Source organism: Littorina saxatilis, linkage group LG3 (genome assembly GCF_037325665.1).
Source record: "Littorina saxatilis isolate snail1 linkage group LG3, US_GU_Lsax_2.0, whole genome shotgun sequence".
NCBI lineage: Eukaryota > Metazoa > Mollusca > Gastropoda > Littorinimorpha > Littorinidae > Littorina > Littorina saxatilis.
Window position 1 is genome coordinate 32,455,102 of NC_090247.1, and position 24,990 is coordinate 32,480,091.

At 42.0% G+C, this 24,990-nt stretch overlaps 1 protein-coding gene, 1 long non-coding RNA gene and 1 other non-coding gene across 3 annotated transcripts; all 3 read left to right on the forward strand.

Moving 5' to 3' along the window:
• The first annotated feature begins 418 nt into the window (after window positions 1-418).
• LOC138962172 (uncharacterized) lies at window positions 419-24,897 on the forward strand. Its single transcript, XM_070333897.1, has 9 exons — window positions 419-1,033; window positions 2,693-3,601; window positions 14,463-14,665; window positions 18,214-18,303; window positions 18,642-18,697; window positions 19,363-19,489; window positions 20,582-20,706; window positions 21,414-22,709; window positions 23,350-24,897. Exons 2-9 carry the CDS (start codon window positions 3,470-3,472, stop codon window positions 23,592-23,594), a joined length of 2,274 nt encoding a protein of 757 aa, XP_070189998.1. The 5' UTR covers window positions 419-1,033; window positions 2,693-3,469; the 3' UTR covers window positions 23,595-24,897.
• Window positions 14,093-14,164, forward strand: Trnad-guc (transfer RNA aspartic acid (anticodon GUC)). The gene has a single exon. It is a non-coding gene; the product is annotated as a tRNA-Asp (tRNA).
• Window positions 17,297-17,510, forward strand: LOC138962173 (uncharacterized). The gene is made up of 2 exons (XR_011454425.1): window positions 17,297-17,370; window positions 17,403-17,510. It is a non-coding gene; the product is annotated as an uncharacterized lncRNA (long non-coding RNA).
• Window positions 24,898-24,990: the final 93 nt, after the last annotated feature.

Below are 24,990 nucleotides of genomic sequence, written 5' to 3' on the forward strand. Positions count from 1 at the left end.
CTCGATGTCCACCTGTGTTCAATTGAAAATTAATTTTAAATTAAAGGTACATTCCTTCTGGTTACAGCGATCAGGTTCAGAACCGAAGATCTCTCCACTTCCCACTCGATCTGTTCAACATCAAAAATCATTTGTCGTATTGCCAGCTGTAAACATTCGCGCGAGTATATAGGGTTATATAGGGTTATTGCATAGTCAACATAGAGTCAAAGCAAAACTTTACGAGAAATAGAGTCACAGAAAGAAGTTACGAGGTTGGCGACTTCACACAGTATCGTGCGAAGAGAATCGTAAATCTTCATTTCCTCCTTGTTCTCTTGAACATGCCACGAGAGCACGCACTGCTCAAAAGCTAATATAGTAATAGTCCATAGAACCGAGACCATACATATGCCATACCTTCCGCAAACACTGTGCCGCCTGTTTACGAATGAAACTATCGGCAGTGTATTCTTTGCTCGACTGAAAGCATGTGTGCTTGTTCATTGACAAGAGAGGAAGAATAAATCTACAGACAAACTCATACTTCGACAATCTGCGCTAGAATCAGCCATTCATTTGGACAGCGCAAGCGTGTCGGCTCTTTCAGGAACGGAGGTGTTTTGTCCGTGAAGGAAAAAAAGAACTTGAAGGAATCTTTCGTCCTTACAAGTAGTCAGTGTCTTGCTGTCCAACGGAAGGAATGAGTGTGAGGTACAATACAGCATTTGTGAGTTACGCGCGTGTTATGAGCAGTGTCGTTTGTGTGTGAAGGACCATCACGAGAGTTCAGAGTGTTGTGATCACGATGAGTTGTGTGTTTGTAAAAGCAGAGAAAGAGATACGGACAGTAATGTATTTCCTACTATCCTGTGGTTGCAGGAAATAAAATTAGGTTTTGTGAAATATGCGTGTTATGAGCAGTGCCATTTTGGGTGTGAAGAACCAACGCCAGGGCCAGTAGATGGAATAATGTATAAAACTAACGAGATGTTGTGAGATACGTTTCTTATGTACAGTGTTAAAAATGTGTGTCTGACGGACCACCGCAAAGGTAGGGGTGTGGTGATCACGGTTTATTGTATATGTAAAAGCAGGAAAACAGATCCGGACATTATAATGTCGTTGGATGAGATTTCTACTTTCTTATTGTTGTTCAGCTGTAAGATCAATTTACCTAAGATTTGAGATTCTAAGATAGATACACTTTTTTTGGGCGAGGGTACAAGAACAAGCAGCGATTTCAGTTTGTTCATCTGGCCTTCGCCTTAAAAGAAGGACTAATCTCATATGCCTATAAAGAATTTTAAAAAAAAGAATTGTTGCATGAAATTAGATATAAAAAAAATTATATACAAAAAAGAGCAAGGGTTTGTGAGTTACATAATTATGATGTGAGCAGTTTTGTTTGTGTGCAAAGCACGTGAGAGTCAAGTGTTGTGATGACAGTTTACTGTGTGATTGTGAAAGCCGGAAAAGAGATAGGGACAATGACGCCATATTACATGTTTGTATGCTCTCTTGTCATTGTACAGCTGTAAGAGATAGAATTACGTATGCTCTAAGCAGTGTTATTTATAAGATAAGGACAAAAGCAAAAGTAAAGTGTTTCGATCAAGGATCACTGTATATATCTCTGTATGTCCCTGACAGAAATTAAAGAGACACGGACAGTGAGAAATAGAACTACAAACAGTTGTGTTACCAGACCGTTTTCTAGTAGTGCCACATGCTTGTTTTAAGTGTCAGAGATAAAAGAAGGAGCGGAACACTTTTTAAGAGTTGTTTTATATCTTGGTTTGACAGATAGGGCTCGGGTCAAAGGCTGCTAAAGCCCGTTAGTTCACACCGTTACGGGGCCACACCGTTTCCTTTGACCTTGTTATGTGTTTGGGACTGATTGTATGAAGATACTATCTGTTTAGGTTCTAGGTTTTTTAAGTTGTGTTGTGATTCTTTCTTTGTCATTTATTGAAGGTTAGAGTTACTTTTTAATGAGCTTAGAGTGGTTGTGATTGCATTGTGTAGATGTGGTGGTTTTCTTTTGTAATCTTACGAGATCTTTTATACCTATTCTGTGTCTTATTTGTCGTAACTTTCTTTCATACTCCTATTCTGTCTTTTATACTTCTTTCTGTCTTTGTTCCGTCCATTCTTTCTTTCCTTGTTTCTTTCTTCGTTATGTTTTCTTTCTTATTTTGTGCGATTAAGTGTGTGCGTGTGTGAATGAGAACATGGCAACCTTGCGCATGTGCGTGTGTATGTATGTATGTGTATGTGTGTAAGTATATATGTGTGTGCGTGTGTGTGTGTGTCACTGTGTGTGTGTGTGTGTATGTGTGTGTGTGTGTGTATGTGTGTGTGTGTGTTTGTGTGTGTCTGTCTGTCTGTCTGTCTGTCTGTCTGTCTGTCTGTCTGTCTGGTTTAGGGCACTAGAGATTGGTCTGTCCGTTTGTTTATCTGTCTGTTTGTCTGTCTTCCTGTCTGTCCGAATGTCTGTCTCAATGTCTGTCTCAATGTCCGTCTCAATGTCTGTATGTCTGTCTGTCTGTCTGTCTGTCTGTCTGTCTGACTGTGATTGCATTTGTACGTACGCCCTTTTTTTCTCTCAGTGTTCATAAGTATTTTATTTGCAACGGAATAGCAATCTGCATAATCACATGTAAGGTTGTTTTCGAGACAACGACTTGATTGTTTTTCCTTGATGTTTCAGGCAAAGCAGACAATTATCACAGGAGCTGTGGCGTTGAAAAGGCAATCCCGTCCTGCGAAGTTGACGTATCCAATTATGGTGGTAGGATTCATCTTCAAAAAAAAATCATCCGAATCGTCCAACTGTTTTATCTTACGTGGGATCAACAGCTGTGCTGTACGCTTCAACGAATGCCCTCTCGCTCCAATCTATCGACATTATGTGTGTTGATCGATTGTCATCGAAGCAAACCGAAGAGTTCTGCACAAGCGGACACCAATCGTGTAGAAAATAGAGAAACGTTCACACATCTGATGGTTGTTCTTCCTTTCTTTTTATCATGTATCAGTGATGATATTGATCAAGCCACTGGGTGTTTGTCGGAAGGAGATTATCTTTCAAAGTTGAATCGCTACCGTATCTGTGATTTATGACATTCCATCAACATTGGAGGTCAGTATTAACCACAGTGAAGTGGTTTGGTAGAATGTGGCCCCGTGGTTTCGCGCAGGTAACTGTTGCGTATCATAAAACAATAGACTATTGAATTCAGACTTTGATGACTTTGATGATCATTCTTCGATCCTCAACATTTTCCTGCCGTTGCCTTCTGTGACGTCACTCGATCAGGTCTGTAATTCAGGGTAGTCGCTTCTAACTGTTGTGAATCCTGGAAATGAAGTACTCAACTGAAACTTTCATGATCATCCTGCGATTCAAAACTTTTTCCTACCGCTGGTCTGTGGTAGTTTGTCTTCTGTGACGTCACTGAGGTCTCTGACGTCATTAGTTGTGACAATGTCGCGTGACCCAAGGGAAGCGGACCCGGAGCGTCGGAAGAAAGTGGGACAGTATGTGTTGGGGCCCTGTCTGGGAGAAGGATCATTCGCCAAGGTGCGCATTGGAACGCACACCATATCCAAAGAAAAGGTGAGTTTATAATGTGTTTAATGCGTGGTGAAGGAGGTTTTTGCCTGTTAATCTGTCTGTTGTTTTTGGATGACGCGTGAAAATGGAAGGTCTGATATTGTTGAACATTCACATTTACGCCATGTAATTGTCTGTCTGTCTCTTTGTTTTACTTTCTGTCTATATTCTAACCATGTAAGCTTTCTTTTATTTGTCCTACTTTTCTTCCTTGTTGCCGTCCATCCATTTCTTCTCCATTCTTGTTTGGTATGATCTCATTTTATCAATAACTTACCCCCCGCGGGTTAGGGGGAAGAATTTACCCGATGCTCCCCAGCATGTCGTAAGAGGCGACTAACGGATTCTGTTTCTCTTTTTACCCTTGTTAAGTGTTTCTTGTATAGAATATAGTCAATTTTTGTAAAGATTTTAGTCAAGCAGTATGTAAGAAATGTTAAGTCCTTTGTACTGGAAACTTGCATTCTCCCAGTAAGGTAATACATTGTACTACGTTGCAAGCCCCTGGAGCAAATTTTTGATTAGTGCTTTTGTGAACAAGAAACAATTGACAAGTGGCTCTATCCCATCTCCCCCCTTTCCCCGTCGCGATATAACCTTCGTGGTTGAAAACGACGTTAAACACCAAATAAAGAAAGAAAGAAAGTATCAATAACTTTACACCCGCTTACAAGTGAATGACACTTTAGGGGGGCGGGGGGGGGGGGGTCAACATTTCAAAACAGCGCATATCACAAGCAAATTTCATCCCTTTGGCAGCGCTACGATTCGAAACAGAGGTGTGAATATAAAGTCTGAAAAAGTGTGAAAACATCCTGGTTCACCCAAGTTCAAGACTGGAATTAGTGTATCCTAAACCATTGCAAAGGCGAAGCTACCGAATGTATTAAGTGTCTAGCACATATCAGATCAAAAGATTCTAGATGTGTTATTTTGTGTTGCAGACAACGTGAAACTGCGAGAGAGAGAGAGAGAGAGAGAAAGAGAGAGAGAGAGAGAGAGAGAGAGAGAGAGAGAGAGAGAGAGAGAGAGAGAGAGACGGAGAGGGGCGGGGGGGGGGGGGGTGTGAGAGAGAGAGAGGGACTAATTTTGCAATGGGGAAATCGTGAGTTCAAAACAAACCCTCCGACCGCGCAATATGGAAGCTCAGCTCAACTTTAAATCCTGGAAGTTCAGTAATGCTTTACGGGAAACATGGTGTCGCACGTGTTGTGTTAAGTCGACAGCGAGAGAGACAGAGAAAGACAGAGACAAACCGGCAGACAAACAGAGATAAAAAAAAAATAGCCAGAGAAATAGAGACAGACAGACAGAAAGACAGACAGACAGACAAAAACAGAGACCCCCAGAGAGAGAGAATTAGAAAGAAAGAGGCCCACACACACACACACACACACACACACACACACACACACAGACAGATAGACAGACAGATAGAAAGACAGACAGACGGGCAGAGACAGAAAGATCAGTGGCACCTATCCGGCATGCTATCAGTGAAAGCGAACCTGCCCTATTGTTGTACTCAGTCACATTCGTCGTTGCAAGAGAAAGTGTTTATGTTGCCTTTACTGTGACATTGTGCCTGAGCAGAGAAAGCAATATATCATCGTTAATCCCTTCTAATCTCCCTGTGAATGCAGTTTCTTCGTCCAAGAGAATATCTGTAATCTCTCTCAGTCGTGTGCACGAAAGTGTCTTTCAGAAATTCGATGTATTTAGTATGGACTTTCCAGTCAGTCAAACAAAGGCAGCTAGAAGTTGTCCATGTACATATATTTATAAAGTTAATTTGATATTGCCTTGAAGGCAGGTCGCGTGTTTGATAGTTCGGTCTTCTTTAACGTTAGCAGCAGGAAAGCTTGAAATGTTTCGATTTCAAACACATATAAGTATAAGGTTATGTTGAGATTTTGTGTGTACCTTGTTTCAATCGAGCACCCGGTACCTCTTCAAACACAATGAATGGGTTTATCTTTATTAATATAACTTTATATTTATTAATATCTATAAATGATTGTCTCGCTTGTCTCTTCCGAGCGAGATTCTGGACAGTTTGTCAGATATTTTCTGTATTATAAATGTTCGTCTGTACGTCTGCTTAAAAGAACGAAGATGAGTGAACGTAACGTTTTGTTTTGTCAAAATGACACGTTCCTATCGCCTACCTTTGTTATGATTTTGGCAAAGAATGGGTGATCTTCTGACTTTCAGGTTTTCTTTTCCCTTAGTTTAACCTTTTGCCAGCTTTTCAGCATGCAGTTATGTTTTTGCAAGGAGCAAGTTTAGTTCCCCATTCGCGCATGCAGAATTGGATGCGAATAAGGCCAGATATAACGCAATTTGTTACTGATTTTTTTATTTTTTTTATTGTTGTCGCTGAAGTCATGAATAGAGAGTAGATACAATTTCGATTTGTATCTGTTTAACTGAATGGGGATGAAAACCAGTCTGAGCATTGTGCGGCCGCTTTAGAACTCTTTTTGAAGCTAAAACTTCAATCAGATCAGAGGATTGGCAGAGGGATTTATTGATGAATGATAGTATTGAGCAGTACGTGGTATGGTGCACTTCCAGAGTGATTGCGGCGGAAGGTGGAGGTTTTAGGTGTGTGTGTATGTGTGTGTGTGTGTGTGTGTGTGTGTGTGTGTGTGTGTGTGTGTGTGTGTGTGTGTGTGTGTGTGTCTGTCTGTCTGTGTGTCTGTCTGTCTGTCTGTCTGTGTCTGTGTCTGTCTGTGTGTCTGTCTGTCTGTGTGCGTGAAATCCAGATTGTAACACACACACACACACACACACTCACACACACACACACACACACACACACACACACACTCTCACACACACACACACACACACACACTCTCTCTCTCTCTCTCTCTCACATACACACACACACACACACACACACACACACACACACACACACACACACACACACACATACACATACAATATGTAAGATAGCATGTACTATCATACATATATTGTTTGTGTTTCCGTGCATGTAAAGCACGATAAACCTGTAGAAGATATAAAAGGTGCATGTTGTACTGGTTTCGTAATTTCACATGTGATAATAACAGCATCCTGAATTCCACTTTGACACATACAACAAATCCACAGCCATGGTGCATTCTGTGTATAATGAATTTCTATCTTGATTTTCTTTCTTTCCTTTTGTTTTTCACTGCATCAAATTCGCAGTCTCGAATACGTATCGTATATTTAGCACACACACAAATCTAACTGTAATGTATCTTTAACGGTCTGTATTATTTCTTTATTGTTACTTAAAGCTATGACAGAATGCCAGCGACAAGATTGCAGTGATCTATGTCATTAGCACGAGTTATGATAACAAAACAACAACAACAAGAAATTCCTCCCAGGTAGGAAAAACACCCCCGTTGGTCCAAGGGAAATAACCATTCTCACTGCCACCAACTGAGAAGGTTATTTCCCTTTGACCATTAATATGTCCGGCTATAAGTCCTTGTAGAATCTTAATCCACCAATAACTCCCTAACCGTGTGTTTGACTGGTCCCAATTTTTGTAAGGACCGTCTCCGGAATGTATAGAACCTGTTCACAAAGTTTGGTGACGATCGGTCCGTTCATTCTTGAGATCTATATGCGAACACAAACACACACCCAAACAAACAAACAAACACATCGAGCGAAACCTATACACACCCCTATACCGGGGGTGTAAAAACTACAGAATAACCATTTCCACCATGACTAGGCTTACAGCGCCACTGTTCAATCTGAAAAATGACTACGGGATCATTTTGAGAGAAGTACAAGGAATACTGCAGACTTATCAATATAATTCAACCCGATTACAATTTACAGGTTAACACTTTTGCCAAGACTATGAAACCAAACAGATTGGCCAAAACGACATAGCAAATAGAGACCACGGTGATTATTACAACAATCACAAAGTACACCGCTGATTTATAACGCTAATTATGATAAGTACTATGAAAAGTGTTGGGAAGAACTGGTGACGTGTACCCCAAACGTATAACACGTGCACAAGACACTGAGTGCTTTACTGCAATTTATATTTTATCAAGAACCCCAAATATTGTGAAGGGAAAGAAATCCTCAAGGTAGAATGCAAAGTCGTTGAGACCAACACGCAATCTTCGTAAGGGGAATTTATATCAGTGCTCAACAAGCGCACGTCATAACGTTAGTTGGAGAGCAGCGGACTTCAACAAGTCACGTTGTTGGAATTAAATTGCCATTTAGCTTTTGCGAAAATGGATCCTGCAAAATCTTACAATCCTCTTTCAAATGTTATTTGCAATGAATTGTTGTAACTCGTTGAAAACAAGTATGGTTTTTAAAGGGAAGACCATCTGGTGGTTTGAAGGGTGCTTTGAGATATTAAATGAAAATGTATTTTATTTTATTCTATTTTATTTTATTTTATTTTACTTTTATTTTATTTTATTTTGTTTTATTTGCCTTTTATTCTATTTCATTTTTTTAGTGTCAACTTCTTTTTTTCTTTCTTTTGATTTGTTTTGGTTTTGTGTTATTTGCTGTTGTTCGTAAGCACTAAATAGTAAATTAATGTACAATATACATTACGACTCAGACAGAGTTGACATATCCGTCCACCAATGTCTTCGAATCTTGAAAAAAAATTCACACGAAAAATCACAATTTCAACGATAAAATGTTCACGTAGTGTCGCATTTGATAGCACAATGACGTAATGACTAAAGTATTGGGAGAACGGACCGGGTAGCTCAGGTGGTAGAGCACTGGACTTGTGATCGAAAGGTCGCTGGTTCGAATCCGGGCCGGGACGGACACAGGTCAACCTTATGTGCAGACCCAGAGACGGTATCTATCTCCCACCCCCGTGTCACCACAGTGGCACGTAAAAGACCTCGGTCATTCTGCCATAAGTGCAGATGGCTGATACCACCTAAACACGCATACACTTGTGTATCTCATCTAAAGTCGGGTTAAAACCCGGGAACATGCCCCTAAAGGCTTTGCCGTGAGGGCGTAAAACTTGAATTTCTCTCAGAAAGAAAACGGTCTTAATTGTCCCTAAAGCTATAGGAGTCGTTAAGGAGTTTGGCCCGGTTTTTAATGATATAAACCGCACACCTGAGTACCTCTAAGTTAGTGTTTAAATGTCCCATTTTGTTTGGTACTCTTTACATTTTGTACATTCTTCATGCACAATGCTCCTTTTCGCTTCGTCTTACTAACTACACCCTGACAATTGTGAAACGCATCTATTACATCTTTAAATAAGAGAGCAATATCACTTTAAAAGCGATAAAGCCTCAGTCAAATAGGCTACACCTGTAAAAAAAAATATAAAAAAATTGCGGCGAAAAAAAAAAACCTTGTTGACTTTCTGTTGACTCGGTGTCATCATATCTCGTTATCAGACTCGACATCAAGTGCCTGGTGAGGTTTTGCAAACTGTCCAAAAACCTTTGACATGACAGGCAGCTTACTGGCTGATATATTCCTGAATAGGTCACCGTTTTTACAAAATCAAATAAATCTTGCTGTAATTATACTGCACAGTCAACCTGGTTAGCTAGCAGTCATACCGAAATGTCTCAGAAAGCTTAAAAACATACATGTGTGTGGTCGTGTGTTGGGGGGTGTATGTGTGTGTGTGTGTGTGTGTGTGTGTGTGTGTGTGTGTGTGTGTGTGTGTGTGTGCGTGCGTGTGTGTGTGTGTGTGCGTTTGTGTGCGTGCGTGCGTGCGTGCGTGTGTGTACGTGAGTGTGTGTTTGTGCGTGTACGTGCGTGCGTGCGTGCGTGCGTGCGTGCGTGTGTGTGTGTGTGTGTGCGTGTACGTGCGTGCGTGCGTGTGTATGTGTGCGTGCGTGTGTGTGTGCTTGCGTGTGTGTGTGTGTGTGTGTGTGTGTGTGTGTGTGTGTGTGTGTGTGTGTGGACATCTGTATCTGCCTGTCTATCTGTGCTCCTGAGAAGGTCTTTGTTCGTGTGTCTTTGTGTATGCCATTTAAAACTGTGCCACATAAGCCTGCTCTATTGCTGTTATTTGGTTTTGTCATACTGTTTTAATGACTTTGTCCTCAGCCTCCTCTTCCTTCGTGGCCTTGTTCGCAGTGTCTGCAAGCTGTTTCATTACCTTCAAATGACTTGTTAACATTTGCACCAGACAAGAAAATTAGACTGCGTGTCTTGCGTGACTAGAGTATATCTATCGCGCCAATGAAGACTGCGCACTCACCAATTATTCACCTGATAGCCGGAGTCTCATTATCAACGCTGCGCAATCAACTGTGAAAAGTCGTCTTGGTGCACTGAATATTTCACCTTTGTTTTCTTGACGGGCAAGTTAACAAATAGAGTAGTTTGGGGTTATACAGAAGCGGACACACACGCTAACACGCACACACACACACGCACGCGCGCGCGCGCACACACACACACACACGCACACACACACACAAACACACACTCACTCACACACACACACACACACACACACACGCACGCACGCACGCACGCACGCACACACACAAACACACGCGCGCGCTCACACACACACACACACACACACACACACTCACACACACACACACTGACACAAAAACACACACAAACAAGTATTGTGCACGAACAGTTGTTTTAATAACCGAATAATCGTCGATTTTAGTTCTCTGTTCGTGTGTTAATTTGTTTGTTTGAACGATTGCTTGGTTCTTTGGTCGGTTGGTATTTTGAATACTTTACAAAGACTGCATTTTAGTAAAAAAAAAGTATATATAAAAAAATATGATAACTAAAACGAGAAAATGAACTAATATTGACTGCATCTAAGCCAAACTTGCGTAATATATCAACAAAAAATGTTTGCGTGCAGACAGTCAATCAGCTTGTCACAAAGATCGAGGAGGCTTGAGGTCAATAAATGGTGCTACCATGATAATTGTAAGGGGTATCAAATGGCGTAGCTATTACATAATCAATATTCTTGGTGGAATTAAGCTCCAGCGATTTGAATCCCTGGGTCGTATAGGAAGTTATTTCGAGAACGTTAAAGGCGTGCATCTAACCCCCCCCCCCCCCCCCCCCCCCCGTACCCTAACACCCCACTAGCCCCCCTCCTCCTTTCCATACATCTTCCCCCTCCCTCCTTATCCAGTCTGATTTTGTCTTTTTTCAAAATCGTTCTTTTTTTCCCCTTCCATCTGTATTACACGCTGTGTACGTCGCCACCACAGGAGCTTGTATCCAATCGCCGGTCGATCATTATTTACTCCTTATTCCATATATTTACTCCTTATTCCATACAGTCTACTACTACTATTTACTAAGTAGTAGTAGTAGTAAGGGTAAGCATGCAGCAGTAAATGATAAGCATGCAGGAGTAAATAATTATCAACTGGTGGTTGGATACAAGCTCCTGTGGTCGCCACATAAAGATCACATACAAGCACGCGTCCTGGAGCGCCAGCTCATTTGAACGTGCGCCTGCGCGTGCAGTCATAATAATAATAATAATAACATAATAATAATAATAATAATAATACGAGAATTTATAACGCGCACATATCTCACCACAAGGCGACTCAAGGCGCACTCATACCATTACACTTGCAGTCCCGCACTTGTGCGGGCGGACACACACACACACACACACACACACACACACACACACACGCACGCACGCACGCACGCACACGCACACGCACACACACACACACATACACACGCACAAACGCACGCACAAACACTGCTCTTTATTCAAAATTCAAAATGACAAAACGTATCAAAATCCAATCAAGACATAATCAATCACATCACTCGTTTCATTTTCCCTTTGCAAAGATAAGTCCTCGAACAATTCACAGTAAAACAACAACTGCGAAAAACACTAGCTAGAGATTCCGGTATGCACGAGTTGGATCGACTATCCAACCCGGATCGTTATCCTTCTACTCGATCACTGTTTCTTTGTTTGCCGCCTCGTCAAATAGTTTAAACGAGCTTGTTTGGGAAAGAAATCCACTCTACGCATACTTTAACCCACTAACTGCACAGCTACTACTATTTGTTATCCAGCTAAACCGAGACCAAACCTTATAGCATTGGGTTATTGATCCCAGAAGCTAAAACAAACCCACCAGCAAAGACGTTCTGGGCCTAAAATACACTACAATGGGCCTAAAATACACTACAATGGGCCTAAAATACACTACAATGGGCCTAAAATACACTACAATAGGCCTAAAATACACTACAATGGGCCTAAAATACACTACAATGGGCCTAAAATACACTACACTGGGCCTAAAATACACTACAATGGGCCTAAAATACACTACACTGGGCCTAAAATACACTACACTGGGCCTAAAATACACTACAATGGGCCTAAAATACACTACAATGGGCCTAAAATACACTACAATGGGCCTAAAATACACTACAATGGGCCTAAAATACACTACAATAGGCCTAAAATACACTGCAATGGGCCTAAAAATACACTACACTGGGCCTAAAATACACTACACTGGGCCTAAAATACACTACACTGGGCCTAAAATACACTACACTGGGCCTAAAATACACTACAATGGGCCTAAAATACACTACAATGGGCCTAAAATACACTACAATGGAACCCACCTTTAAGACCTCCTCAATTTAAGATCTTCCCCTTTTTACATTTAGTCAAGTTTTGACTAAATGTTTTAACATAGAGGGGGAATCGAGACGAGGGTCGTGGTGTATGTGTGTCTGTGTCTGTGTGTGTCTGTGCGTGTGTGTGTGTAGAGAGCGATTCAGACTAAAATACTGGACCGATCTTTATGAAATTTGACATGAGAGTTCCTGGGTATGATATCTCGAGATGATTTTTTTTTCATTTTTTTTATAAATAACTTTGATGACGTCATATCCGGCTTTTAGTAAAAGTTGAGGCGGCACTGTCACACCCTCATTTTTCAATCAAATTGATTGACATTTTGGCCAAGCAATGTTCGACAAAGGCAGGACTTTGGTATTGCATTTCAGCATGGTGGCTTAAAAACTAATGAATGAGTTTGGTCATTAAAAATCGGAATCTTGTAATTAAAACTATTCTTTTATTAAACGATCCAAAAATAATTTCATCTTATTCTTCATTATTTTCTGATTCCAAAAACATATACATATGTTATATTTAGATTACAAACAAGCTCTGAAAATTAAAAATATGAAAATTATGATTAAAATTAATTTTCCGAAATCGATTTAAAAACAATTTCATCTTATTCCTTGTCGGTCCCTGATTCCAAAAACATATAGATATGATATGTTTGGATTAAAAACAAACTCAGTAAGCTAAAAAGAATAGACATACAGAAAAGCGTGTTAGCGCGACCACTACCGCACTATTCTGCATGACTTGTCGATTTCACTGCCTTTGCCACGAGCGGTGGACTGACGAAACTACGAGTATGCGGTCTTGGTGAAAAAAGCAGTGCGTTCAGTTTCATTCTGTGAGTTCGACAGCTTGACTAAATGTTGTTATTTCGCCTTACGCGACTTGTTAAGACCTTGTTTTCCCAGTTGTCCTATTCATAAGGTCTGTTCATTTAAGACGCTTCTGTTTCTAAAAGATACGCTCTGAGTCGAAGTGTTCCACTTTTGAACACGTTTACGGTAACCAGCTTTGAACACAGTGCGACGTGAACGGAATTGTGACACATATACAAAAACACAGAGTGTTCCAATGTTCATACTCCGTGAATTTCTATTTTTGAGTTAAGAAATCTTGTTCTTTTCACCGGAATAAGCTCATGTGTATGTTGAAACAGTTTGCGTTTCTTTATTTTTCTTTCATTTTTTTTTTCATGTACCCCCATGGGGTTTCCTGAAATATATTCTTTGTCTTGCCTTGTTAACTTTAAGACACATTGTGAGCACATAATGACATATAATGTGTCCATGGAATTTAGAGTGTATAGCGTCATTCCCACGAACACAACCATAATTATGATCACCGCTACAGATAAACTTTAGAGTGAACGCTGCCAAAAGTGAAAAAAAAGCGAAAAAGCCTAACGGTTTTGAGGTTTGTGTTTCTGCAACTGTTTTGACATGTGCAACTCATCCAGAGAGGGTGAATAAAGCGAATGAAATTGTTTTGAGCGCTCTAGCGCCGTTAGTTTGTCAGAACAGGAGGTGGTCCATATTAGGAGCCTTTCCCCTACGTTCATAATTATTATAGGCCTATGATCATTCCACAAAGTGGCTGGTCTGCAGGTGAACTGGTCCAACTTTTATGTTCTCTCCCAAATGTGTTTCAAACAACCCCTCCGAAAGTGTCAATGACACGTACGCTTTTCTGCATGGGGATTGCCCCGAACCTGGTTGTAAGTTTATAAGAAAAGATCAAGAACAACCGTTAGAAACCTAAGAGGAAAGTGCAAACTGTGCAGTGTGAGTAATTTAGTTATAAAAAGCTCCCTATATCATTCTCATGGCTCCTCGGTAGTATAGTGGTCAGTATCCCCGCCTGTCACGCGGGAGACCGGGGTTCAATTCCCCGCCGGGGAGGGCAATTTTTTTTTCTGTCTCAAACAATTCTTTCTGTTTTGTCAACGATAAATTACGAACACTTTGCTTTTGTTAACTGATTGTGTCTGTGTGTGTGTCTGTGTGTGTCTGTTTGTCTGTCTGTCTGTCTGTCTGTCTGTCAGTCTGTCCATATGTTTGTCAATCTTTCTGTATGAGTGCTTGAGAGAGAGAGAAAGAGAGAGAGAGATGTGTGTACATGTGTATTTGAAACTAAAAGAAGTTCTTTTCTTGTAAAAAAAAAAAAATTATAATGCACACATGTCTCATTCATACCCAGGTGGCGGTGAAGATTGTGTTAAAGCGCGTCATCATTCGGCGTGACGTAGCAAGACGTAACTTCCGGCGCGAGGCGTTACTGTTACAACACGTGTGTCACCCGAACATCGTGTGTCTCTTCGAAGCCATGGAGACACCCAACAGCTACTACCTGGTCTTTGAACTGGCCGACAATGGCAATCTGCTCAACTACCTCACTGAAAGGTGCAGCCGGGGAAGGACTCCGAATGTGGACCACTTTGTTTCATGCCGATAAGGCCAAACAAAAATATATGTTGGCTTATGCACCTATAATGGCTTTGCCGTGGGGGCGTGAAACTTACATATGTAGGTTTAGGGTAACCCGACCGACCCTATTTTTTCCCGCTGACCCTGACACTTTTTTTTCATTTCTCAAAACAAAATCAACTTTTGGCACATTTTGCGAACCATACCGAGACTAAGGGAAGTAACCTCCTTTAAATTCGACTAAATCTTTAAAAAAAATAAAGAAATAATTAATAATATAATAAAAAAGCCGACCTACCGACCCTATCTTTTTTGGTCACGTTACCCTGAACCAACATATATTTTTGTTTGGTCTAACTAGCTTCTTTTTGTTGTGCATGATGCTTACAACAAATCCAATTGCTACCACTGTCTGGCTACAGAATATGGACCACACTTTGTGTTTTATGCTGATAACTAGCTTCTATTTTGTGCACGATGCTTACAACAAATTCAATTGCCACCACTGTCTGGCTATCAGTAGCCTGCACTATCCGATAACTAGCTTCTTTTCCTGCGAAGAAGTTTAATTTTGTGCTTGTTTGTTGTTCTCTCTTTAGTCAACCGTAGGGCCCAATTAGAGCGAATTAGCTTTGAAAGACATTCAGCAAAATTGAAATACAGAAACAAATCTCACTGGTCTATATTAAAACAAGAGGTGGTCCATATTGGGAGCCGGTCCATATTAGGGGCCCTTCCCCTAAATCTAGATGGAACCACATCCTACCATTGCACATTGTCTTTACTCTCTTACAGTTATTTCCCTCCACTCCCTTATTTTAGTCATACCCTCTTTTCTTTTTATATTTAGTCAAGTTTTGACTAAATATTTTAACATCGAGGGGGAATCGAAACGAGGGTCGTGGTGTATGTGCGTCTGTCTGTGTGTGTGTGTGTGTGTGTAGAGCGATTCAGACTAAACTACTGGACCGATCTTTATGAAATTTGACATGAGAGTTCCTGGGTATGAAATCCCCGAACGTTTTTTTCATTTTTTTGATAAATGTCTTTGATGACGTCATATCCGGCTTTTCGTGAAAGTTGAGGCGGCACTGTCACGCCCTCATTTTTCAACCAAATTGGTTGAAATTTTGGTCAAGTAATCTTCGACGAAGCCCGGGGTTCGGTATTGCATTTCAGCTTGGTGGCTTAAAAATTAATTAATGACTTTGGTCATTAAAAATCTGAAAATTGTAAAAAAAAAAAAAAATTTTCAAAACGATCCAAATTTACGTTTATCTTATTCTCCATCATTTGCTGATTCCAAAAACATATAAATATGTTATATTCGGATTAAAAACAAGCTCTGAAAATTAAATATATAAAAATTATTATCAAAATTAAATTGTCCAAATCAATTTAAAAACACTTTCATCTTATTCCTTGTCGGTTCCTGATTCCAAAAACATATAGATATGATATGTTTGGATTAAAAACACGCTCAGAAAGTTAAAACAAAGAGAGGTACAGAAAAGCGTGCTATCCTTCTTAGCGCAACTGCTACCCCGCTCTTCTTGTCAATTTCACTGCCTTTGCCATGAGCGGTGGACTGACGATGCTACGAGTCTACGGTCTTGCTGAAAAATGGCATTGCGTTCAGTTTCATTCTGTGAGTTCGACAGCTACTTGACTAAATATTGTATTTTCGCCTTACGCGACTTGTTTCTATTTTTCTCAACGTATTTAATCATTGGCTTGATTTGGGACGGGAGCCGGGGATGAGGGGGGGGGGGGGGGGACTTCCCATGGGGTTTCGGTTTTTGTCTTGCTTTACTATTTTTACATTTAGTCAAGTTTTTACTTAATGTTTTAACATAGAGGGGGGAATCGAGACGAGGGTCGTGGTGTATGTGTGTGTGTGTGTGTGTATGTGTGTGTGTGTGTGTGTGTGTGTAGAGCGATTCAGAGTAAACTACTGGACCGATCTTTATGAAATTTTTCATGAGAGTTCCTGGGTATGATATCCCCAGACGTTTTTTTCATTTTTTCGATAAATGTCTTTGATGACGTCATATCCGGCATTTTGTAAAAGTTGAGGCGGCACTGTCACACCCTCATTTTTCAATCAAATTGATTGAAATTTTGGCCAAGCAATCTTCGACAAAGGCCGGACTTTGGTATTGCATTTCAGCTTGGAGGCTTAAGACTTTGGTCATTACAAATCTGAAAATTGTAATTAATTTTTTTTTAAACGATCCAAAATTACGTTTATCGTATTCTTCATCATTTTCTGATTCCAAAAACATATAAATATGTTATATTCGGATTAAAACAAGCTCTAAAAATTAAAAAATATAAAAATTATGATTAAAATTAAATTTCCGAAATCGATTTAGAAACAATTTCATCTTATTCCTTGTCCGTTCCTGATTCCAAAAACATATAGATATGATATGTTTGGATTAAAAACACGTTCAGAGAGTTAAAAAGAATATAATAGAGATATAGAAAAGCGTGCTATCCTCCTCAGCGCAACCGCTACCGCGCTTTTCTGAATTGTTAATTTCACTGCCTTTGCCACGAGCGGTGGACAGACGATGCTACGAGTGTACGGTCTTGCGGGAAACAAGAAGGGCAAAGCCCATACGACTCACATGCTTTACACATTTTTCCTACCAAAATACATGTGACCTTGACCCAAGGTCAAGGTCATCTAAGGTCATGCAACACAAAGCTGTTAATTCAAGACATAGGAAGTACAATGGTGCTTATTGGCTCTTTCTACCATGAGATATGGTCACTTTTAGTGGTTCACTACCTTATTTTGGTCACATTTCATAAGGGTCAAAGTGACCTTGACCTTGATCATATGTGACCAAATGTGTCTCATGATGAAAGCATAACATGTGCCCCACATAATTTTTAAGTTTGAAACAGTTATCTTCCATAGTTCAGGGTCAAGGTCACTTCAAAATATGTATACAATCCAACTTTGAAGAGCTCCTGTGACCTTGACCTTGAAGCAAGGTAAACCAAACTGGTATCAAAAGATGGGGCTTACTTTGCCCTATATATCATATATAGGTGAGGTATTCAATCTCAAAAACTTCAGAGAAAATGTGAAAAATGTGAAAAATAGCTGTTTTTTAGGCAACATTTATGGCCCCTGCGACCTTGACCCTGAAGCAAGGTCAAGATGCTATGTATGTTTTTTGGGGCCTTGTCATCATACACCATCTTGCCAAATTTGGTACTGATAGACTGAATAGTGTCCAAGAAATATCCAACGTTAAAGTTTTCCGGACGGACGGACGGACGGACGACTCGGGTGAGTACATAGACTCACTTTTGCTTCGCATGTGAGTCAAAAATGCAATACGTTCAGTTTCATTCTGTGAGTTCGACTGAGCTTGACTAAATGTTGTATTTTCGCCTTACGCGACTTGTTATTCCGTATCGAAGTCTGGCCAGTCCTTGGACGGTATGCAGAGTCGTATACACGGGAAGTACTGTGCCTTTAAAGTTTTTTGCTGTGTGACACACAGGCGGTGCCTGGAGGAGCAGGAGAGCCGTCACTTTTTCCGACAGATCGTGTCTGCGGTGGACCATCTGCACCGCTCTGGCATCGTGCACAGGTACAGCATACATGCCGACAAACATACACACAGGCAAACTTACAGGCGTAAGCATGGAGATAAGCACGCATGTGCGCATGAACGCACGCAAGCAAATCGACACACGCACGTACGCACGAACGCACCCATACACACGCGCACGTGCACACACTCACACACACACACACACACACACACACACACACACACACATACATGTGTGTGTGTGCGTGCGTTCGTGTGTGTGTGTGTGTGTGTGTGTGTGTGCGCGTTCGTGTGTACGTGCGTGCGTGCGTGTGTGTGTGTGTGTGTGTAATTATCGTTTGTAATGTGAATCAAAATTTTTCTCTTTGTCGTAGGGACCTGAAGCTGGACAATTTCCTTCTCAACAAAAACTGGGACGTCAAAATCGTAGGTAGGTTGTTGAGTTAGCCTTCTTGTCTGTTGCTCTCGATCCCCTCCTGACTGTTTCCTGCACTTGAACTTGGATGTGTAGTTTGAAAAATGGTTAGCCTGCGTATTAGTGTGTACATGTGTGTGTGTGTGTGTGTGTGTGTGTGTGTGTGTGTGTGTGTGTGTGTGTGTGTGTGTGTGTGTGTGTGTGTGTGTGTGTGTATGTGTGTGTGGCTGTCATTGTTGTAACTGTTGCTTCTCATGCATTTGTTGTACTTGGTACTCTGTCTGTCTGTCTGTCTGTCTGTCTGTGGTTGTATGTGTGTGTGTGTGTGTGTGTGTGTGTGTGTGTGTGTGTGTTTGTGTGTCTATGTGTCTGTGTCTGTGTATCTGTCCTTCTTTTGAACAGTAACTGTGGGATGAAAATCTTGTGCCTCTATGTCTCTCCCTCAGTCGATCTGTGTCTGCATCTGTCAAAGACTTGAAGCTCAAATAATTATGTTCACTCTCAAACGACCTCAAATATTTCATGTGCCGGAAATCGGTATTTTCGATGGATTCGCTAATAGTAGTCTATGCTTGAGTACGGATTCTGAATGTCAAATATTGTATATTTGTCGCGATACTAAAATGTAATAAATAAAAAAAATCAAAACAAAGCGAAACGCATTCTTCTTTTCCTGGCAGACTTCGGACTGAGCGCCTTGTGTCAGCGAGAGACGACGCTACATACCCAGTGCGGATCCCCGTTGTACGCAGCCCCAGAGATCTTTGGCAACAGACGTTACGGAACGGCCGTCGACCTCTGGAGCTTGTAAGTCAACGCAGGCAGTTGCTGTGCTAAATGTTTTGAATTCCGGCATTAAGTACCCGATTTTCCCGAGCGCTCTCCAGTCTACCCAGCTGGAAATGGGTACCTGACCCTATTTAGGGCCGGGAAAGGCAAAGGCAGCGAGGGAGAGGAGTGGGTACCACCCTCACAAAGCTGACCCGATAGTAGTTTAGATCTCTAGCATCTCGCTCCCCTACGACCAAAATGGTTATGGAACTACCTTTACATTCACCTTTTATTTAATACATCTTCTTCTTCTTCTTGTCGATCACTTATTAGATGGAAACGCCGGTTCTCCGCGCAAATGTTGCCGTGCGCTGTAGGTCGTCCAGACTGCTATAGAGCTTCCCTTGCACCGTGGTCGCCTTCGCCCAGATCTGGCTCCTGAGGCCATCGTGTAGTGGGCAAGTCTGCAGCAGGTGTTCCGTTGTCATGCTGCCTGATTGACAAGGGCACTGGTCTGACTGGCCAATTCTGAACTTGGTGAAAAGGTGGTGGTTCATTCGGTTGTGGCCTATCCATTTAATACATAAAAAGCAAAGAAGAGTACATTCCATAGAAGCTGGTCACTTAATTTGTCGCGACAACTGACCGTTCAAGTTAAGAGTACGGTAGCGTTGCATGTGCGTTAATCTAACCCATATTAAAACATTTGTCGAATGCAATCACAATGCCTGGTTGGGACTTACCGGTTGGCAATATCTTCTCCGATATTTACACACAAAAAGCATTAAAATATCCAATGATGATGATGATGATGATGATGATGATGATGATGATGATGATGATGATGATGATGATGATGATGATGATGACAACGATTCTGATAATGATGACGACATCAGAGATGTCGGTGGCGACGACGATGACGTTCACGCCGATAACGACGCTGACGCTGATGCCGACGACGCCGACGACGACGACGACGACGATGACGATGATCATGATGATGATGATGATGATGATAGTTTTTTTTTCTTATAACATATTTTCTCCTCCAAATTCAGTTGATTCAACTAACATCATTGGCATTTTAATGGCCACGGCCATTGTGTCACTTCTCTGTATCCACAGGGGAGTGTGTCTGTACGCCACGGTCGTGGGTCGTCTCCCTTTCGTGCCGGATCCCCCGACCAATCTGCCCCTGCTTCACGCCTTGATCTTGAAAGGGGTCGTCCTTCCCACCTTCTTGTCACCAAGTAAGACAAATCAGACGTCTTCCGCCTTGTGAAAAAAGTGTGTGTCACCGTCTCAGATATAGACAGGCTTTAAAATAGAGTAAGACCTGCTCTCCACTTGGAGATATAGGCCTACCAAAAATAAACACCCTGAGTGCGTGCTGTGGTGAGTTGGAATTTTGTTGTTGAACTAAACTCCCCCCCCCCCCCCCCCGATAAAGGCACCAGTGCCTTTTACGAAATTAGTTGTTTATAAAAATTACCACCGTGCATACAGATCACCCAGGCTGTTCATTTTTGGTATGTAACCAAGTGAAGTGATGGTTTTATCTCGCGTAAAAGCCTGACCGGATCTGAGACAATTAGGCGGAGTGGGCGTTTAAAAATTAAGAAATAGGCAGAAGATACTACATTAAAGCATCCAAAATAACTTTGTGTGTGTGTGTGTGTGTGTGTGTGTGTGTGTGTGTGTGTGTGTGTGTGTGTGTGTGTGTGTGTGATTGTGTGTGTGTGTGTGTGTGTGTGTGTGTTGTGAATGTGTGTGTGTTGTGAATGTGCGTGCGCGTGTGTGTGCATGCGTGTATTTGTGTGTATGTGTGTGTGTGTGTGTGTGTGTGTGTCTAATTGTTCAACGAGAATACATTCTATGGCAGGCCGGTGAACCGTGTTATCAACAAGATCATAACTTAAAATCTTTCAGTAACGTACATTTTTGCTTCTGTCCCAAGGTCTGCAACAGTTGCTGTCGGGACTTCTGGAGGTACAAGAGAGCCGTCGCCTGTCAATCACGGATCTGCTCCACCAATCGTGGGTCACCTGCAACGGCAACCAGCCAATCCCGCGCTTCCTTCCCATTGCCAAAGCCCCGCCCCCTTGCGTGGACACGAACGTCGTTCGCTACATGACCACCATGTTTCGGTTTGGTGAGAGTGACGTCATTCATTCTGTGACGGAGCGTAAGCTGAACGCGTCATCGGCTACGTATCACTTGCTGAAACGTCACACAGAAAGTCAGAACAGCACAGAAGAAAGAACCGCTGCAGTGGAAGGAGACATTCGCGCGACAAGCAGATACAGCAAAGCCACGGACAGATCAGAAGTCTTGTCCGAGGGACGTCAGAACCTTCGTCCACACGTTCTTATCAACAACCGCTCACAGAATCAAGACGCGGATGGGGGTGTCGGTGGTAACAGCAACGGGAATTCCCATAACCCGAGCAACTACAAAGAGTGTATTTTATACCTGAAAGAAGCAAGGTGCGGGATTTCCCTTAGCGGAAGGTCTTTGGCGAAACTCCAAAAAGACATAGGTACTGTAGACGTTGTCGCTGCTTCCAGCAAATCCAGAGACGCGCTTCTGCACAAGCTGCCTTTGCTGAACTCGCAGAGGCACCCTTTGGGCAACTCTCTCCATGGAAACGGCGGGACTAGCGGCCAGTGTTACGACAGTATGCGTCAGTATCTGCACCCCGTGCCAAGCCCGGACGTTCGCCTCAACGTGATGGGCAGGCCAGTGTTAAAGAGGCGGGGCATAAAGGGAGAAAGCCTCGGCTCGGGTGATAGGGGGCGGAGCTCCACAGACACTGAAAACAACTTGACAGTGATTGACAGACCAGAGGCTAAAAACCTGTCTTCTAACAGCAACTACAATCGTGTCAGTGTCAATTTGTCGAGTCTAGGCATCCCGAAAGCGCCTCCCGTCCCCCCAAACACCGCTCAAGGGGCCCGGTTTTACCAAGACCAGCAGATCTCGTTGCGCCGAGACTCCAGCCCGAGATCTTCCGTGAGCTCTCCTCGTCTGGAGTCTTCTCTCCAAGATCCCTTCAATAGTGACACCTGGCGGAATGTTTCAAGACACGACCCGCGATTGTCTGCGGAGAGCGAGGCTCAGTATGGAGGCGGGCCAGGGAGCGTGGCCTATGTCGGGCCTCTGTCTTCTCCCAAAGCTCTGACCAACAGGGAGGAGAATGAAACAGCCAAGAAGCACAAATACTTCCTTGTGAGGCAGCTGGGTTCTGAAACGAGTGAGTCTATTGTTTGTGTTTTTTTCTCTCTTTGTTTTCTTCTTTTTCTTCTGCTTTCTTCCTTTCTTGTCTTTGTTATAATTTCCTCTCTAGTTTTTCTGTGTGCAGTTTGGTGGTTGTTTCATCTAGGGCCTAGGAGAGGAAAAGAGGGAGAGAGAGGACTGTCAGAGAGACAAATACAGAGAAACCGGCAGACAAACACACAGACAGACAAAGAGTGTGTATGTGCGTGTGTGTGTGTGTGTGTGAGTGTGTGTGTGTGTGTGTGTGTATGTGTGTGTGTGTGCGTGTGTGTGTGTAAATGTGTGTGTGTGTGTGTGTGTGTGTGTGTGTGTGTGTCTGTGTCTGTGTCTGTGTCTGTGTGTCTGTCTGTCTGTCTGTCTGTCTGTGACTACGTCTGTGTCTGTGTCTGTGTTTGCATATACGTGTTTGCATGTTTAAGGTCGAAAGACCACAAAAGTAACGTTTTATCTCTTTTTCGCGACTGATTTGGACAATTTTAAATCAAGAAATAAGTATTTTTAAACATCAAGTTTAAACATTATCGGATTTTCAAGTAACTATTCGTCGCCCAAACCGTTTACTTTATGAAAGAAATACCTGCTGTCACATGTGTACTTTTTGTTGTTGAATGTTTCAGTTCATAGGCGCAACTTCAGAGAAGCCGAAACCTTGGAACCCCTCATGTCAAAATCCTTGGCTCCCACAAAGGTCAGCAATAACCACGACGATTCAAGCAACGATGATGACGACAAATACGACGATGAAGACGATGAGTCTCCACGCCCTCGCACTTCCGACGGTTTCCGTGCAGAGTCTCTTGACCATGGACAGTTCCTTACACCCGTCATACGAGTCACCATTACGTCAACAGCAAAACAGTGAGGTCACTTTGGCAAAGTTGGGTCAATTTGGCCTTTTTGGAGATTTGAGATGGTCAAAACCAAGAACTCATATTTTTAGTTTCTAACAGACCTACTTGTTTACTAAGTTTACATGGTGCAGTGCTATCATTTCCCAAAGTGTGCTTGTACATACCATAGTTTATTTATTACCTATATGCGCTTGACTGGACTTTCGAATGCGAAATGCGGTATTAATCCACAATTCAAACTGTGCCTTCGAAAAGTATTTTGAACACACATAGCGTGTCCTTTTTTGTGCCAGCATACTTCACAGGGCCGGACTAGGGGGGGGGAGGGGGGTGGCATCTGTATCATCATTAAATCCGATGAGAAATCGCACCTCTCACCCCCTCCAAAAAAAAAGTATGAATCCTTACAATCTCAATTCTTCTTCATTGCCTGCACAGCTTAATTGCTGTCGAATTTACCTTTTTCGTTCAAGGAGAGGCTTCCTTTCCCTCCAGAAACATCAAAAAACGTTCAGCTTTAAGGGGGCTTCGCCCCCTTGCAACCCCCACCAAGGGGCTTCGCCCCCTGGACCACCATCTGTAACCCACCCCACCCCCCTCGTACTTATACGTTGTTGTATGGCTTATTGTTTGCTTTGTTGTTTGTTTGTTGTTGTCGTTGTTGTTGTTGTTGATTTTTTTTGCTTCTTGGGTTAGATATTGTTTTTGTTGTTGTTGGGTTGTTGTTTGGTTGTTGTTGGGTTGTTAAGGTGGATGTTGTTATCGTCTTTTTTGTTGTTGTGAATGTGGCTGCTATTGCTTATGATGTTGTTGTTTGGTTGGGTGGATGTTTGTAAATTCTTCTTCTTCTTGTATTTGTTTTCAATTTTGTTGTTAATGATGCTTTGTTTTTTGTTGTGGTTGTTTTGCTTGTTGTAGGCTTTTTGTTGTTAGACTTATTGTTATAGTTGTTGTTGTTGTTGCTACTGGGGTTGGTATTGTTGTGGTGGTGGTGATGGTTGCTGTTGTTGTTGTTGGGCTTATTGTTGTAACTGTTGCTTCTCGTGCATTTCTTGTATTTGGTACTCAGCCCTTACAAATGGGGACTGCAATAAATTCAGAATTTCTCTTTCAAAAGTGCTATTCCCTCGTCTTCTCAAAGACATCTTCGCTAGCATTTGATTTTTCCTTGTTGTTTTTTCTCCTCAAAGCATAGCTGAGTTTTTTAGTGCTGCCCTCCATCCTTTCCCCCTCGCCCCATAAGCATACAAAACGTAATCTCCATCCCGATTTCTCCATCCGACGTTCTGTGATATTAAAATGGTTGATGAGTGATCGGAGTTTCAGATTCTTGCGTTCGCGCGTGTGACTCTGTGTGTCCGTGTGTGTGTGTGTGCGCGCGCGCGCGTGAGTGACGTTTGTCTCGGT